Here is a 19,507-nt window from a genome sequence, read left to right as displayed (position 1 = left end):
TGAGATGGTATGCTTGACTGTCAGTGTATGATTTGTTGTCCACAACTGATCGAATAAGTTAAGGGTCATTTAGTCTTTATGTTTAATGTAATATGGCTCATTCGCTAGGCATGTTTAGCGAATGAGGTCCATTCATTATAGATTAAGCTCATTCGCTAAGGGATTTAGCAAATGAAGGCTCATTCGTTAATGTAATGTCCATTCGTTGAGAATGTTTAACGAATGGGAGATCATTCTCTATGGGAAACCTTATTCGTTAGGTGTGTCTAACGAACGAGAGACCTCATTCATTAGTGATGATTAACGAATGAGGGTAGCTTATAAATAGGCATTTCCTAATGAATATACGTAGATATCTATGCCATATTTATTCTCCGTGTAACGTTACCATGTCGAATTCTCTATAGGCTTAACTTATGTAATGTATGAACAACAACGTATATCAATAAAGTATTGTTAACGTAATCGTCTCGTGTACGTATCATGTTATGCGATTAGATCTTGGCTCAACTTTACAATTTATTATCATAAATATCACACATATAATTTAATCATGTCGATGGATTAATTCTAAGACTTTACTTAACCAAAAAGTTGAGTAAGTCTGTTGATTGTTATAAAGACTGAACTTGTGTTTATAGAATTATAGTCTCTCCCATATTGTTTCTCCATTCATATGGACAGAGATACAATAATAAATGTTTAACGTTAAACAAAAAGATAAATTATTTATAAGATTTCTAATGTGTTTTAACACTTGTATTTACTTAAACTATTGAACTTTATATGCATTTATATTTTCTCCTCCTTATACAAGAACCTAAATTAAGCATAATTCTTCAACTTTTAAATCATTGATAACTTTTCTCCACGACATTATTATATAAAAAACAACACCATAAAATCAAGCATTTAAAAAAAATTACATAAGCATTTTCTTTTCTAAAAAAACAAACTACTTTTTTTTGCTATACTATTTTTTTAAAGAAAAAAAATGATTTTCTTTATACCTAGGTGTGTTGTGCGTATAATAAGTGTGATTATAGTCATGCGTAATTATGAAAATATGTTGTGTAATTATCATAGAAGGTGTGTAATTATCTTTCTTTATGCTTAATTATGTGCATGAAAAATTGCAACATATATTGTTTGATTATGTACGTGTCAAAATGGGTTGGTGTTATTTTCAAACAGGTTAGAATTAGGTGGTGTTATTTTCCAACTGATCAGAATAGGTTGATATGGCACGCACAACCCGACGTTAGTAGGCGAGTCGGCTCGCTATGCACGTCAACCAACATTGAAACGAACACAAACCCACATCTGTCGCATAAAGCAATATCAAACTTGTAATCAATGTCGATACACATGTAACGAATGCACATCGACCATATAGTTGACCGGTACGAGCGTAACTTGACGACCATAAACACATAATGCATCATCGGATGCGTAACCAGATTCGGTAGCTGGGTAACCCGCGCTTGAACGCATGAAATCTAACGTCGCCACGTGTGTAACGCGGCATCTGGCTCGTAACCGATGTCGGTACGCATGTAACCCGACATCAAACGCTTAACCAGTGTTGATGCAACCCGACGATGCTAAACGCCTTTCCAGAACCCGGTTGTCGGTCGTAAATCGTATTCGTGTAACATGTGAATTTTTTAAAATTACAAAGTATAGCATTACTATACTCAAATTAAAGAGAACAAAATTTTCGTTTTTATGGTGTAGTTTCGTTTTTTAAGTATTAACGTATGAAATAGTTATGATCTTTTAAAAATCATGAGGGGTAGTTGGTTTTACTTGAGGGGCCAAAAATATAATTATTGTTTATATAGTAAAAAAATTAAAATTGAGGGGTCAATATGTAAGTATTGATTGAAAAACATCTTTACTCTTAAAAAGAAGTTAAGACATGCATTAAGACTTATAAACTTAGCAATATTTGTTGGACCTCTTAACTTTTAAGAGGTCCTTCACTCACTCTTTATATATAGTAGAGATAACCCTGTTAGGAAGGGTGATGCTATACACCCTACTTATAATGCGGGTAAATGACTTAGCTAAAATATCAGTCAACTTAAATAAAGTACTTATTGATGTTCTATCTTAATAAATACAATTTAAAGGAGACATGAACATGGAGTAGACAACAAGTAGAACCAGCATCCAAGCAATAATCTTATTTTACAATTGCTAGTTTTAATGCACGGTACAATGTTTAAACCTTAGCCAATTAGTCAAGTTGGAAGATAGAAAGAGTAATTAGCATGTAGGATAAAAAAAACCCATCTCCAATCATATATATTTGAGCTTTACCTATCACTTACATTTAGCCTTGTAAATTCTAAGTGAACCATAATCAATATCCTATTTATTTAATTAACTCTTTTTTATTAAACAATGAAAATTAGAACTAGCAATGAGCTAGTATAGAATAACTACGAGTAGAAATTAATGCTCAGTTGCTCACCTAGATTTCAATCTAGATTGCATGTTCGCTTTATGTTTTGCCCACAAAAGTATACTTAATTTGATCGTATCCAATATCACATCCGGTGATTGTGTTTTACAATTAAATAATAAACACCTTGTTACGCATCTTCCAAAGGAACCAAAACATTTTCATAAAAATGGATTCCATCACCTTTTTACTACCACAAAACTTATACTAGTCTTCCGTATATCAAGAATCTATCTTATTATAATTGTAACTATCATCTCCTTGAGACTAACACCCATTTCAACTTATTATAGGTGTACCATTGCACGATATGAAAAATTCTACGTTCTAGTCTTTAGGTTGTTCTTACTTCTTAGCTAACACGACAACGACATAGACGAACGAAGCTACACATGATACAATGTTTGAAAGCAGATGTTGCATTTCGTGAGAAAGAAGAAAGAATAATGGCAACATATGTAAAAATAGTTAGGTCGAAAATACTGACACAAAAAAAAACATGTCGTTTATACGCGTTTAATGCCCTAATGCATCAAAAGATGATCAAATCCTAACAAAAAATGTATACATCCAATCCAAACAAAAATCTAGTCAAAGACTCAAAGAAGTGTTGACATCAATTAGGGCTATATGGTCTTTTCCATGCCTACAATATTTTAAAATAGAAAAAAAAAATATAATGGATGAAAATCAAGAAAAGAGGGCAGGCGAAAGCGTGTTAGGGTTCCAAAAGCAAAACCCAAAATCCAAAACAAGTTTGAAAAACCAACACACACACCCCCTCCTCTCTCCTTCCTTAAAGCCCTTACATCTCCACACCACATACACCCACACACACTGATCGGCGATGCGAGGAGGGAGAGCAGGGACGGCGGCCAAAACGTCAGCTCAGCGACCTGCCGTTTTGGCCGTCAACGGATCGGGGGGATCCAAACCAGAAATCAGATACAGAGGGGTAAGAAAGAGACCATGGGGCCGATTCGCTGCCGAAATTAGAGATCCATGGAAGAAAACCAGGGTTTGGCTTGGTACTTTCGACTCGGCCGAAGACGCGGCTCGTGCTTATGATGCAGCTGCTATTAATCTCCGTGGACCTAATGTGAAAACCAATTTTCCAGTGCAAACGACACCGTTTTATGGACAGCAACAAAATTTGTTTTACCAACGTAGCCAGCACGCGGAGTACCAGATTATTAATACCCCGCAGAGGCCGACTTGTAGTAGTTTGAGTAGTACTCTGGAGTCGTTCAGTGGACCTCGGCCACTGAAGAAACCGGAAGTTGTTTTACCCCGATGGCCGCCCCGGATTTTCCCTAACGAGTGTCGTAGCGACTGTGATTCGTCGTCATCGGTGGTTGTTGATGGGATTGGGGAAGAGCGAGAGCGAGAAGGTGTTGAAATAACTTCTTCGAAATATTCGAAACCAATTTTGTCGATTGATTTAAATATGCCGCCGCCGTTTGATGAATTGGAGTTCGAATTTCTGGCTGGGGATGACCTTCAGTGCACCGCACTTCGGCTTTGATTGCTCGAAATTTGTATTTTTTTCTTATCTAACGGAAAATGTATCCCCGAAAAACATCAATTGTAGACGAGATTAAGATACTGTTGTTGATGAAAGATGGGGGTTATTGTGTGTTGAGAATTTTTGTTTGTTTGTTGTAGTATTATGAATGAATTCATATACGAAAAATGTCAATCTTGATCTAGGATTGATCTTAAATCTGTTGATGCTGAAATGGTAAAATATGGTGAATTGATTCTGTTTTGTTACTAGTAAACATAAAAGTTTGGTTTATGGTCAACTGGTCATATGCTTTTTTGTTTGCCATGGAAGTTCATTTGTGGAATGTGTGAAATCATAAATTGAATTTGAGATTTGCTTGATTGATTCATGTGGAACTGATGAACATATATGAAGTTATGAACGATACATTATTATACCCAAACATGTCTTGTGACTGGCTTGACCGGTATAAAATGTGTTTTAACTTGTTTAGATAAGTGGGTTTAATGGGTATCTTTCAGTTGCATGATTTTATACATGTCTGTTTTTGACAAACATATGGGTCATGTACTCATGTGCGGGTTTATCAATTTATCTAGAAATCAACCCGACCTAATTAGAATAAACCTGGTGCATGAGGCTGCATGGCCGAGTCATAGGGGTGTCAGAGTGATCTGGGTCAGATCTGCGTTTCCTTACCCAACATTTCTGCAAGAGACTGTTTCTACGACTCGATCCAAGCCAAATATAAGCCACATGTACATGACATCCATTATTATACATTTATACATGCTATGTTCTCAATGGAAAAAAAAGAAAGGAGGCATGGGCCATGTGATAAGCAGCCTTGGACTCTTAAAGCAAACCACCAAAAAAGAGAGTTGTGGTATCTTGGGTTCAGAAGACCTGTTTAATATAATTGGCCCATATCTATAAAGCCTTTTTGTAATAATATTAAATGATAAAGCAAAGAAATTGAAAATTATAGTAAAGATAAAAAGGGTTTAAATTTCTAATATTCGTTTAAACCAGGTAAATTGGTCAAGCTGTGAAACTGTAAAATTATATAGTTTGTAAGAAAATCACAAGAATAGCAATTCGACTAAGTTTTCTATTCGCATTTTCCATTTCATCCCTTTGCGGCAAATTTCTTAAAAAAAACATTTATTTAGCGCCATTAGCGAATGCTAAGTAATTTAACACCAAGTGAGTGACTCAAAAATAAAGTTTTTTCGATTAAAACCCCAAAAATAGGTTTTTAATCATAATCCGTAAATTCAATCCACTTTTCATCCATTCCGTAATGTTATGAACTAACAAAAAGTTTTTGAGACGCGCCGTGAATTTATGGTTTCAAACCGTAATATCACGGTTTTGTTCAACAACCAATTAACAACTTTTCTTGTATTTTCAAGGGTCGTTCTCATCCTAGTTTCAAGGGTTCAAATAAAAATAAAAAGTTTCATAAGAATAATAAGAACCAATAGATTTTTTACATGTGGCATTACAAATTTTGGTGAAAGAACAATTCTATAAAACTATGTCGGTTATAATGGTGAAAGAGTAATTCTAGGAAACTATGTCGGTTTTTGGTAATTTTAAATCTTAACCATTGATTAACATGATCCAATGACTATGATTTATTCCTAGTGTTCCTAGGAAACAACTTGTTTTTAAGATAACTCTCCCATATATATATATATATATATATATATATATATATATATATATATATATATATATATATATATATATATATATATATATATATATATAGGATCAGGATCATGAGAGAACTTTTTTGAAATTGAGAACTATGAGAACCATTTTGGACCACAAAAAATCTAAAAAAAAATCATAAAATTAAAAAAAAAAACACAAAAATCAAAAAAGTAAAAAAACCAAAATTTTTATTTTATCATCCCGGTTTCATAAAAAAAACTCGGTTTAGCTAAATTATATACACATATGTATAATATATACATATATGTACATTTACATGTTTTTTTTATACACGTGTGTATAATTTAAGATAAATGATGCTGTACATATGTGTATTTTACGTAAAGATTAAATAAAATTATACATATGTGTATAATACGACGTTTTTTTTTGTTTTTTTTATTTTTTTAATGAAACCAGAATAAAATATAAGAATTTTGATTTTTTTACTTTTTTAAAATTTTTATTATTTTTTGTTTTATGATTTTTTTAAATATTTTTTTAAAGGTGGTTTTAGTGGTTCAAAATGGTTCTCAAAGTTCTCAATTTACAAAGGGTTCTCTTAGGATCCTTACCCATATATATATATATATATATATATATATATATATATATATATATATATATATATATATATATATATATATCAGGGAGGTTAACGTACAATAATCAGTTATCGTACATTAGAAACGCGAGCTTTTTGAACGTCGATGTTAATTTCACGCGGTGGCAGTTTCGTAAATAACCCAAACAGTAGTTCGCGATCAAATTCATCGATTTAAAATCGATTCCGATCCAAATTCAGAACTCCGTAATCTATCTCATCCAATTTCTAAACTCTAATCACAACTTACAGTGTGAAATCTCAAAAGTCAAAAACCAAAATTAAAATAGAACGTCACTGAACTTTAAAAATCTTCAAATTGATAAAAAATTGATGATTTAATCAATCGAATTGATGTGTAAGAGGCTTTAGAATCATCAATCGATTATGGAATTGCAGAAATAACACACTCAATCGAGCTCTGATTAGGGTTCAAAAATATTATGTTTAAACGTTCTGAAACAAAACTGAAGACCTTTAAACGTTCTGACCAAAAAAGAACATCTTTAAATGTTTTAATACATTCAAAGAAGTTATGGGTGTTAAAAAAATGAATATATTTAAACATTCTAATACGTTCTAAGAAGTTCCAGGTGTTTTAAAAAGTTTAGAAGTTCTAAGAAGTTTTGGGTGTTCAAAAAGTTTAGAAATTCTGATAAAGTTTAGAAGTTCTGGGTGTTCAAAAAGGTTTAGAAGTTCTGATAAAGTTTAGAAGTTCTAAAAAGTTATGGGTGTTAAAAAAAGTTTGAAAGTTCTGATAAAGTTTAGAAGTTCTAAAAAGTTCTGGGTGTTCAGAAATTCTAAAACTAACAAAAAAGATTAAACACCTGTAACATGAAATTGAACACTGAAATCACTTCATATAATCTCGTAATCATCAAATAATTATCAATCGACCTTCAATTTGATCATCGATTCGATCGTATGAACAAAAATATGGAACGTCTGCAACTAGGTTTCTGCAAATGGCGTATTTCAAGTCAAATTCAGTTGAAGTGTGTGTCTGCAAATGACGCCGATGACGATGGTTGAATCGATGCAACGGTTAATTAGGATGGAAACGATTTTGAAATAATTTACCAATTCACCACCGCGTGTTTTTTGAAATCTAGGGCTGTGGGTGTCGCGTACGTAACGTACGATAATCAATTTTCGCATTCTATCCTATATATATTATATATATAGGGAAGGGTTATCCTAAAAATAAGTAGTTTTCTAGGAAGACTAGGAATAAATCATAGCTATTGGATCATTTTAATCAATGGTTGAGATTTAAAATCACCAATAACCGAAATAGTTTTCTAGAATTACTCTTTAATCATTATAACCGGCATAGTTTTCTAGAATTGTTCTTCACCATCATTTGTAATGCTAAATGTCAAAAATTTTGTTGGTTCTTACCATTTCTAGGAAACTCCTTATTCTTATTTGAACATTTCTCTCTCTCTCTCTCTCTCTATATATATATATATATAGGGGTGGGTTAACGTACAATAATGACTTATCATACATTACAAACGCGACCTTTCAGAGCGTTAGATTATAAAACACGTAGTGGCAATTTCGTAAATAACCCAACAGTAGTTCGCGATCAAAATTCGTCGATTACAAATCGACCCTGATCCAAATTCGGAACTCGTTGCTCAATCTAATCCAATTTCTAAACTCTAATCATAACTTCAAGTATGAAATCTCTAAAGTTAAAAACCAAATCAAAATCGAATGGCGTTGAGCATAAAAAATCTTCAAAATTGATCAAAAATTGATGATTTAATCAATCGAATTGATATGTAGAAGTATTTAAGATTCATCAATCGATTATGGAATTGCAGAAATAATGCACTCAACCAAGCTCTGATTATGGTTCTAAATATTATGTTTGAATGCTCTGAAACTAAACTGAATACCTTTAAACGTTCTGACCAAAATATTATCTTTAACGTTCTAATATGTTCAATAAAGTTCTGGGTGTTCAGAAAAAAAAATGAACATCTTTAAATGTTCTAATACGTTCTAAAAAGTTCCGAGTGTTCAAAAAAGTTTAGAAGTTCTGAACTTCTAAACAGAACTTCTAAACTAACAAAAAAAATTAAACACCTGTAATATGAAATTGAACACTGAAATCACTTCATATAATCTCGTAATCATCAAACAATTATCAATCGACCATTAATTTGATCATTAATTCGATCATATGAACAAAATATGGAACGTCTGCAACTGGGTTTCTGCAAATGACGCTTGAAACTTTAAACATTCAGTTAAAACCCATCACTCAAAACTCAAAATTGATCAATTAAAACTTCAAATTGATGATTAATTGGACCAATTTCAAAGTTTAATTGATCAATTAGTTTAACAATTTTAATTTCAATTAGTCAATCTTATCAACTGACCTGTGAACAATTCGTGACGGAGGAAGATGGTGTACGGTGGATGGAATCGTTGGATGGTGGACGGTGGACAGAATCGTTGGATGGTGACAGATTGCTGAACGGTTATGGTGAAGGTGGACAGAATCGATGGGAGCAGCGAATCAGATTTGATGAAAATTACAGTATTGCCACCGCGTGTTATTTGAAATCGACGGAGATACGAGTCGCGTATGTAAATGTACGATTAGGGATTATTGTATTGTATCCTTTATCTATATATAGATATATGGTTAGTATCATTTAATAACTCTAAAAAAGTTAATATACAACCAAACATTTTTTTATTTTTTTTATATATTAACATTATTTAAGAGTAGTTTTATCATATTTTATATAAAAACTTTTGATTACATACAAAAATAACAAGTTTACAGATGTGTAAAATTTATGTACTAAAAAATTTACGTAGGTGTAAAACAAAACATACATATGTATAAAAACTAATTTTCAAAATTTTACTCATAAATATAGATATAAAAATATGATAAAACTACACTCAACTAACCTTAACATACAATTTTTTATAAAAAACGTTAGTTTTCAAGAGTTCTTTCAAGTTCTTAAACAATTTAGTAGTTCTGCAATGATACTCATCATATATATATATATATATATATATATATATATATATATATATATATATATATATAAACGAAAACATAAAAATCCTACGTGTCGTGATGTGGTCGCTCCCCCTTTTTTTGGAGTCACCAGATTTGCTTGATTGTTAAATAGAGGCTTCTCATGCATTTGACCCGAATTCACGAGTAAGGGTCGCATCAAATCCAGATATTTCTTAAACAGGTTATAACATCTCATTAAATTAAAAACTAATCTCACCAAAATTTGATATAAAAATCTTATAAAGTAGGGATATACTAACAATTAATATTTGATTTATTTAAAAAAGGATATATATTATTTATAATTAAAAAACCAATTTTATAATAAAAACAAAATAAACGGGTCTTGGATCTCATCAAACCCATATAGCTTTTAAACCGGGTTATAACATCTCATTTATTTGTGAAACAGTTTATCATTAAACCATAAGTATATTATTAACTTTCATACAATAAAAAAATAAAAATTCAATAAATAAATATATATTAGAAACAAATAATATAAAACAACCCCCGTAATACGGGGGATAAAAACTATTATATATATATATATATATATATATGGGATGGTTTAAGAGAGAAATGATATTATTGTGAGAAATGCGAGAAATGAATATTGGCCAATAGTTTTATTTTAGGTTTTAAAAGTTTAAAGATATATTAAGAAACTATTAATATATTATCTATCTTCAATTAATATAACTAATAAAGAACAATACTTATCTATTCAACTAATATAACTAATCAAATTATTATAATTGAAAAATATTAAGAATTCATTTATTTTTATAGCTTGTTTTTTGTCTCTTGATTTTTTACCTTACACAAGTACAATTTATTCATATGTTAAAATTTCTTTTTATCCAAACCAATGTATTCCAACTCAATATATTAATATCCATCAACATGTAGTTACATTGTAATAGATAATACAAAAAACTATTTTACACGTGTTTGCATTAAATATCAACAAAAAAAGATACAACCTACACAAAAACATATAGCCTACACTTGTTCTTAGAATAATAAAACATATAACCTACACACAAAAATTCATCATCAATAAAATACACATGCATACGAAAACATATAACCTACACACGAAAAACATATAACTACACACAAAAAATTTATCCTACACAAATACAATTTATTCATACACTAAAAATTTCTTTCTATTTAAAACCAATTTCTTCCAACTCAACTTATCAATATCCATCAACACGTAATTACATTGTGATGAATAATACAAAAAACTATCTTACACATGTTTGCATTAAATGTGAAATATACAACCTACATAAAAACATATAACCCACACTTGTTCTAAGAATAAGAAAACATATAACCTACACACAAAAAACATATAACCTACACACGTGTAGGATATGTGTATCTTTGTGTAGTTTAAATAATCGTTGGAGTCGAATTAAGTATGTAAGTTGTATGTTGTACGTTTTTATTGCTCAAAACAGATGTAAGTTATATAATTTTGTTTATTGTTTATTTTTAATGGACACATTTGTATGACATTTTTTTTATTATTTATGACAATAGACTTTCTAGATATATCAATTAAAATTATATATTGTGTAGTTGTTAAAAATTACGCGTTGATATATGCTAATAAACTGAGTGGAAAGAAATTATTTTTTCATATAAAGAACTACTATTATATGAATAAATTATATTTTTGTTAGATAAAAAGAAGATGGTGTAAATAAATTATAAAACTAAATTAGTGTTTTTTTTCTTTTAATTATTATAGTTAAATTAGGTAGATATATTAATTAGAGAGATATTTATTATAGTTATATTAGTTGGATTAATTGAAGAGATAGAGTGCATTTATTGTTGCATTTATATCTTTTCCATTTATCTTTAAGCTTTTAAAACGTAAAATAAAACTAGTAGCTCATATTCGTTTCTTGCATTTCTCGCAGTAATATCATTTCTCTCTTGAACTTAAACATATATATATATATATATATATATATATATTAGATATAGGGTAAGGATCCTAAAAGAACCTTTTGAAAATTGAGAATTTTAAGAACCATTTTGAGCCACAAGAAAAACCTATAAAAAGAATATTTAAAAAAAAACATAAAACGAAAATCAACAAAAATTTTAAAAAGGTAAAAAAAACCAAAATTCTTATATTTTATTCTGGTTTCATAAAAAAACTTCGTATTATACACATGTGTATAATTTCATTTAATCTCTAGTTACGTAATGTACACATATGTACAAAATCATTTACCTTAAATTGTACATATGCGTATAAAAAACACGTATAAAAATTTTAAAAATAAGTATTATAAATATGTGTGTAATTTTGTTAAGCCGATATTTTTTTCTCAAATTTTTTTATAAAACCGGGATGAATTTTTTTTTTGGGTTTTTTTTTACTTTTTTTATTTTCGAGTTTTTTTTGTTTTATATATTTTTTTATTTTTTTAGTAAGAATAGTGTTTTTTGTGGTCTAAAATGATTCTCAAAGTTCTCAATTCCAAAATAGTTCTCATGATCCTAATCTTACACACACACACTAGTAGGTGCGCTCGCGCGTTGCAGCGAAAATTTAACGATATTTCGGTCAGTAAGGGGTCGTACGTTTCATTTACTGAAATTTTATTTAAGGAAATGAGTATGAGAATGATGCCAAATTCGTATCGCATTCGGTGAAAAATATACTCTCTTAATATATGTGGATATTCCAACTTGCACCCTCTAGTGCATCAATATCCACAACAGGTTAACTAAGAATTTGAATGAGACGTCAACTAAACTACTTCACCCAAAGTGGGATGTATTCTAATACGAGTTACTAAACAATGGATAAAAAGTAAGAATTAGAGACCTAAGCATCTTATCATACATATAATTCTAACGTTAACCTCTTTGGTATAATCAAATCATATGTTCTATACTAAATGAAAATAAGACACTAATCTGCTCTCTAAATAGTTTGAAATTATCAAAAGAGAAAAACACACCAGCTTTAGGTAGTGTATAGCTACAAGAGTACAACACATCTTTAATACAAAACCTGTTGCTATGCAACTTTCTGTAAAATTAATACATTAAGATAGCCTTAATATTTTGAACTTTGCATATGTACATCAACCTATCCATAGTAACATACATCAAATGATACTATGCATACCAACATACAAATCATCCCATACATCCCAGATATAATAACATTAGGGATGTGTATAAAATCGAAATAACCAATCTAAAAACTGAAATAACATACACAAATGCATCGAAATAACAAACCCAAACTAAAACCGACGGTTTGGTTTTAAGTTTTGTTAACAAACAAAACTTTTGGTTCGGCTTCGGTTATGCACACATTGAAAATCGTATAAACCAAAGTGAACCAGCTTTTAAACTAAAATGAACATGTAAAAAAATGACTTTTGTTATTGAGTTCATGGATTATGTTTGTCATTTTCTGTAAGGCCTCGTTACCGGTGCCTCACTTTTGACGTTGGATTTACTCATAAACGCAGTTCTAAATATCAGAGTTAATAAAAACATTCGCGGAATATTAAAAACATTCAATCCATTTCATTACATAGCCATATTTCTTGTCTTAACGATCATTCCAAATAATTTAACATAAAACATTGTCTTTAAGATAACATAACATTTTCTTGAGATGCCAGCTTCTTCAAGTCCATGCCATGTGCCTCCCCTCAAGCGATCTTCCTCATTCTACTCACCTGCGTGCATACTAAAAGTCAGCTACGCTGAGTAAGTTCTAGTTAATCATACAACATACAATCTGTTCTCATACTCGCACACGAGCCCGAAGGTGTGTACGTTATTCATACCTTGCTTTACATACATAACTATCCATACTACTTAAAGAGCATTTCGCCCTATAACCTAACAGATATTATAAGGGTCTGGTCCCCAAGATCACAGATATTGTTATGGTCTGGTCCCTACCATCACAGATATTATAAGGGTCTGGTCCCTATCCTCACAGATATTATTAGGGTCTGGTCCCCTTTAATTCATGCTACTATAACATACCAATCTTTTACATATTTCCTTGGCAATACGTGAAATCTTCGAAGAGCGTTCACGTACCGTCAACATATCATACTTACTTTGTACTTATTCATTCATACATCATTTATACATCATATATATCAATCATAACTTTAACTACCACCTGACGCTACATGCAATATCCGAAGATCGTTCACACACCGTCAAGCAATCATCATTGATACATCATACTAAGCATACACTTACCACTTAAGGTAAGTGTATTAACTATCACATCGAGTATGCACACAGCCCCGAAAACATAACAAGGAAGTTGGGCTAGAAACTCACCTGAAATCGGTTACGTTCACCGTTAATTGTTATTCCTTTCCTTAGCTGCGCTCGACTAACTGTATAACAAGTACACGTATCAATTAACTATCACTACTCACATCGCGTTTCTAGTCTAGTAATAACCATCAACGAACGGGGGTCCGGGGGCAGTGGGGTCTAGGGGCGGAAGCCCCTAGCAAGGTCCAAGGGGCAGAGCCACTGGCTAGGGTCGAGCTGCCAGGTCAGCTTGGAAAAATTTTATTTCCATTAACTGTCTTATCACATTTTCCATTAGAAATTTTGAATCATTAATTAATTGGCTAACTTAAGAGTTCAAGGGCTTCTTTATAATTAAATCATCATTTTTCTAAGTCCAGGGACTATTCTGTCAATTTATCAAACTTCTAGTTCGTTACATTGCTCATAACGAATTGGCTTATCTTAGCGAACTGGTTCTTGTAATGAATTGAACTCTTTAACGAACTGGACCCTTAACGAATCAGTCCATATAGTGAAGCAGTCCAAGTAGCGAACTGGACCCTCTAATTCGTTATTTTTTTAACGAATTATCAACGCGAATTGGGAGCTAGTTCGTTAACTTAGCTTTAACGAATTTGAACATGAATTAAGTCTAGTTCGTTAGGTTTTCCTTTAATGAATCGCTTGAGGAATTGCTTCCAATTCGTTAACTCATCGTTAACGAATTACCTCTAATTCGTTAACTTTCTGTGGTTAGGTCAGGGAATGTCAGAACATTCCCTGACATCTCTTAACCTTGTATACCTCGTTTTCACCATTTTTCTCCCCGTTCGATCCAGATCTGAGCTAGGGCGATCCCTTAGCTCATCTTAGGCTTGGTTTATACCCGATTCCACCTGGATCTCGTGACTTAAGAGGTTTAAAGTTGTCGGCTCGTCATTTCGTGACCATATCTAACGGGTTAAAGCTAAAACAACATCATAGTATCATTACCTTGGATCGGGATTGGTTTTCCTTGGTGATTTCGGCTAGAGAGAGAGAGAGAGAGACTAGAGAGAGAGCATAAGTGTGTGTTTTGGGAGGTGTATGAAATGTGTGTGAAATGAATTAAATGGGTGATTAAAGGTATATATATTTATTGATCATGGGCTTAAGCCCACGGCTTTTCCTTCTTTCTTTCATAACCCAAGTCCATAACCCATATACATTTACCCAACACTAGCCCGCCTCATAATAACTCGTATATTCATTTATTAACCGAAACTAGAAAACGGGATGTTACATTTTCTTAAAGTCAAGTATTAAAAAAGTAATAAATTATGTCGCCCAAATTTGTAATAATCAACTAATTATTAAATAACAAACAAATTAGGCCAAAAGTAACTATTTCTGGCCTCTTTTTCAAGCAAACAATTACAATCCCAAATGGAAAAATCGAAAAACTGAATAGACCCTGTTGTGGAATCTGAAAACTGAACACACAACTTTCAATTAAAAAGAAGAGTAAAAAAAGAAAATCCTTGAAAGGAAATAGCTAAGGGTTAAAAGAGTCATTATCGGTATTCAGTTATTTTACTGTAAAACGACATCGTATGCCAAATTCATTTAAACTTGTTATATAAAACTTATATGAGGATTGGGTGAAAACGATCCACCTTTAGCATGATCATACAATTTTCATTAAAAAAGAAGAAATATTACAAGAAAACACAACAAATGTTACCTTAATAAACCAACATGTCTAGCATTCTTGTAGAAGACACATCTTCTAAGCAATAAGAATAAAAAGCAATAATTTGGCAGTCAATAATAACAAATTTACCTATAATAACTAATCTTGTATTATTAGTTATCCTAAGTAAAGTTTCATAAATTCACAACTTATATGCAATTCAGTCGCTAACTTCTGTTTGCGTTGTAACTTTGTGATCTTTTAGATTGCTTATCAGTCGCTAACTTCGCCATTTGTGTGGAAAAAAACTCCACTTTTTGGTTGGTTTTCATTTAAAATTTCAGCCTGGTAAGCATCTAGGAAAGGTTCAAGTTTTTTTCATTGGGTTAAGTTTTTTTCATTGGGTTTGTTTTCTTGTTTCTCAACCTTAAAGCTTGATTCCTCGGGTTCACCAGTTCAAAACCTGAACCTGATTTCTCAATTTTTGGTAAATAACCAGAATTTTCTTCAAATTGAGAAGATGAAACTATGGAAACCTTTAATTTTGATTATGACTCGAAAATTTGACCTGGCCCATTTGTTATGGCCCGGGTATAGTAACAAACAAACACAAGTAACTACCAAAACTGTTGCTACGAAACGTGATGACTTTTTTCTATCAAGGAGATTTTTTTCCCGCAACCATGGCTTAATAACTTTGACTTGCAAAGTGAACTTGAAACAATTTTATGTGAAAACTTACATCCTGATAAACCGAAGCACTTCCGAACTAGATTTAAGAACCCGAACCGAATCGAAACCTTATTAAGATGACCAGTTTTGACCCAAACCAAATTGATATGTTTTTCAAATGACCTATTTTAACCCGAAGCAAATCAATAATTTTAAAAAATGACCAGTTTTGAGTTGAACCAAAGCGATATAATTCTAAAAAGACCCGTTAAAATTGGAACAACAAATCAATATCTTTTTATATTGACCTGTTTTGAACCAAACCAGAAAACCTTTAGAAAGAAAGTATTACAAAGGTAAGAAGTTAGAATATATACCTTACTTAAGTATCTATGGTTTGAAAAATGTAAATCAAATATCTGATTCTTCTACTCGCAATTATCGCTTCAAAATGCACCGGATATAGAAAAAATAGATAGGTCAAAAGAGATAATATTGTAGCCATTTAGTAATTTTTTTTAAAATAGTGTGTAAGAACTGAGTTTGAAATTTATATTATTACTTTATGAAACAATAATGAAAGAACTACCTTTATTGTTAATCCATTCATTCCAAGTAGTTGCTCTGCATATATGAGAAATATGTATCAAACCAGTTACTATTTAACTATATTTTATCTGCAAAATAATAACAATAACAATAATAGTAACAATTATAATAATAATAATAATAATAATCTGTTAACTGGATCGAACAAATAAATCCAAAAATATCACTTTTTAATGCATACGATTACAAAAAATTTAGTGTTTCAGTAATCATCTAACTTTTCATGGATACAAATGATTTAGAAGGTTTTATGCATTAATACTCAGAATTTCGCGGCTCAAAAAGTTAGAAGTAAATAATACCACCTATAATAATGAAACTTAAATTAGAAATAATACCGAAAATATTGTAAGGATGTAGGCAACCACCATTGCAACTATACAAATCACTGAACCAAGTTGGAAGAACACACCACCACATACGTTTAAGTGTAAGAATATAGCAAGATTTAATGTTTAATATTACCTTAAATGCACATATACCAACAACAAAAGGCGGAGGTTCAAAAATAGATACCGATGCAACTCCTGACTGCAAAAAACTCTTGTGTTAAATCCCGCAATAAAATTTTAGTTGATAATACAAATAAGGGGCCTAGTTATTTATGGTTTATGTTAAATGGGTCAAACGGGTCAAATGGGCCAAAAGCTGCCAAGAATGCATTTTGACTATTTTCAATGCATAAGACCTATTACGCAAAAATCATTCTTTCAATATTACAAGAATATAGTTTTTGTGATAATATTTAACGTGTACTAATACAATATAAAAAGTTATAGTTAGGCTAAGAAGTGATGTAACATCCCGTTTTCTCTCTTCGGTTAATGAAATAAATTATGAGTTATTATGAGTCGGGCTTGTGTTGGGTTAAATAAATATGAGTTATGGACTTGGGATAAAAGAAAGAGAGAAAAGACCATGGGCTTAAGCCCATGATCCGTAATATATAAACATTAATTAACCCTTAATCCATTCATTTACACATATTCCATACACTACCCAAAACACACACTTAAGCTCTCTCTAGTTTCTCTCTCTCTAGCCGAAATCACCAAGAAACCGAGCATTAACGCGAGGTAATGATTGTATGATATTGTATAAACCCAAACCCGTTAGATTTAGTCACAAAACGACGAGGCGATACCTTTAAACCGTTAAACTCACGAGATATGGGTGGAATCGGGTATAAACAGAACCTAAGATGAGCTTAGGGGTCACCCTAGCTCAGATATGGATCGAACGGGATGAAAAACGGTGGTGAAATAAGCGAGATATCACTTTTCCGGCGAGATCCCGGTTTTCCGGCAGTGGCGGCGCCGGAAAAGGCAGGTACGACATTAAGGCGTCTCTGACATTCTCTGACCTAAACCTAATTTGTTAACGGAGAGTTAACGAACTAGAGGCAATTCGTCAGATGATTCGTTAAAGGAAGCTTAACGTACTAGCCTTAGTTCGTATCCAAATTCGTTAAGGAAAAAGATAACGAATTAACCCCAAATCGTAATAGTCATTCGTTAAAAGGAGATAACGAATTAGAAGGTTCAATTCGTTACATAGGGGTCATTCGCTATAAGGTCCAATTCGTCAAAGGACCAGTTCGTTATAACAGTCAATTCAATATAAAGTTACGAATGGGTCATTAGTTATGAACCCAATTCGCTAAGAACCAAGTAACGAACTAGAAGTTTGATAAATGACAGAACATTCCATGGACTTAGAAAAAGAATGATTTAATTACAAAATAGCCCTTGAACTTTATTAATTTATAGATGATACCTTAAAGGATTGAGAGGTTAACAATAAAAAATTATCACAAAATCCTAATGGAAAATGTGTTAAGACGGTTAATGAAAATAAAATTTTTCCAAGCTAACCTGGCAGCTTAGCCCCAGCTAGGGGCTCTGCCCCTTGGACCCCGCTAGGGGCTGCCGCCCCTAGAACCTAGCTGTCAGGAGCGCTGCCCCCGGACCCCTGTTCGTTGAGAGTAATAATTAAACTAGAAACATGATATGGGTACTGATAATTAAATTGATACGTGTAATTGTTATACAGTTAGTCGTGCATAGCTCAAGAATGGAATAACCATAAACGGTGAATGTAACCGAGTTCAGGTGAGTTTCTAGCCCCATTCCTTGTTATGTTTTCGGGGCTGTGTGCATACTCGATGTGATTAGTTAATACACTTACCTTAAGTGGTAAGTGTATGCCTTATATGATTATGTATGGATGAATGCTTGATGGTGCATGAACGATCTTTGGATATTGCATGTACCGTCGGGTGATAGTTTGAAGATATGAACGATATGTATATAAAGTATGACTGATTGCTTGTCGGTACGTGAACGATCTTCGGATATTGCATGTACTGTCAAGTTATAATGTTATGTATAATGTATAAATGATATGTACGTATGTTATGAATGAACGAAAGAGATATCCAGGTACAGAAGAAAGGAACTGAGCCCTAATAATATTCAAGGTAGAAAAGGACCGGACCCTAATAATATCCGAGGTGGAAAAGGGACCGAGCCCTTTATATATCTCGAGGCAGAAAAGGACTGAGCCCTAATAATACACAAGGCAGAAAAGGGACCGGACCCTAATAATATCCGAGCCAGAAAAAGGGACCGGACCCTAATAATATCCGAGGCAGAATAGAATAATGTAAATTAGAGTTTATAATAAAGTATGAAGGTAAGTATGTATATTATGAACGAATTATGAAAGTATGAAGTACGTATGGAAGTACGTAGTTATGAATGTATTGAATGTTGTATGATTAACTAGAACTCACTCAGCGTAGATGACTTTTAGTATGCACGCATGTTAACAGATTGAGACAGATGATTTGAGTGGGACACATGGCAGGATTG

The 19,507-nt window shown here is 32.0% G+C and overlaps 1 protein-coding gene across 1 annotated transcript; it reads left to right on the top strand.

Annotated features, from left to right (window-relative positions):
• The first annotated feature begins 3,160 nt into the window (after window positions 1–3,160).
• LOC143590432 (ethylene-responsive transcription factor 3-like) lies at window positions 3,161–4,135 on the top strand. Its single transcript, XM_077070918.1, has one exon. The coding sequence runs from the start codon at window positions 3,318–3,320 to the stop codon at window positions 3,993–3,995; it is 678 nt and encodes a 225-aa protein (XP_076927033.1). The 5' UTR covers window positions 3,161–3,317; the 3' UTR covers window positions 3,996–4,135.
• The last annotated feature ends 15,372 nt before the right edge of the window (window positions 4,136–19,507 follow it).

The sequence above is a fragment of the Bidens hawaiensis genome, unplaced genomic scaffold (genome assembly GCF_021521415.1).
Source record: "Bidens hawaiensis isolate Kalapana, Puna unplaced genomic scaffold, B.hawaiensis_p1.1 tig00038560_1, whole genome shotgun sequence".
NCBI lineage: Eukaryota > Viridiplantae > Streptophyta > Magnoliopsida > Asterales > Asteraceae > Bidens > Bidens hawaiensis.
This window is presented reverse-complemented; position numbering and strand designations above follow the sequence as displayed.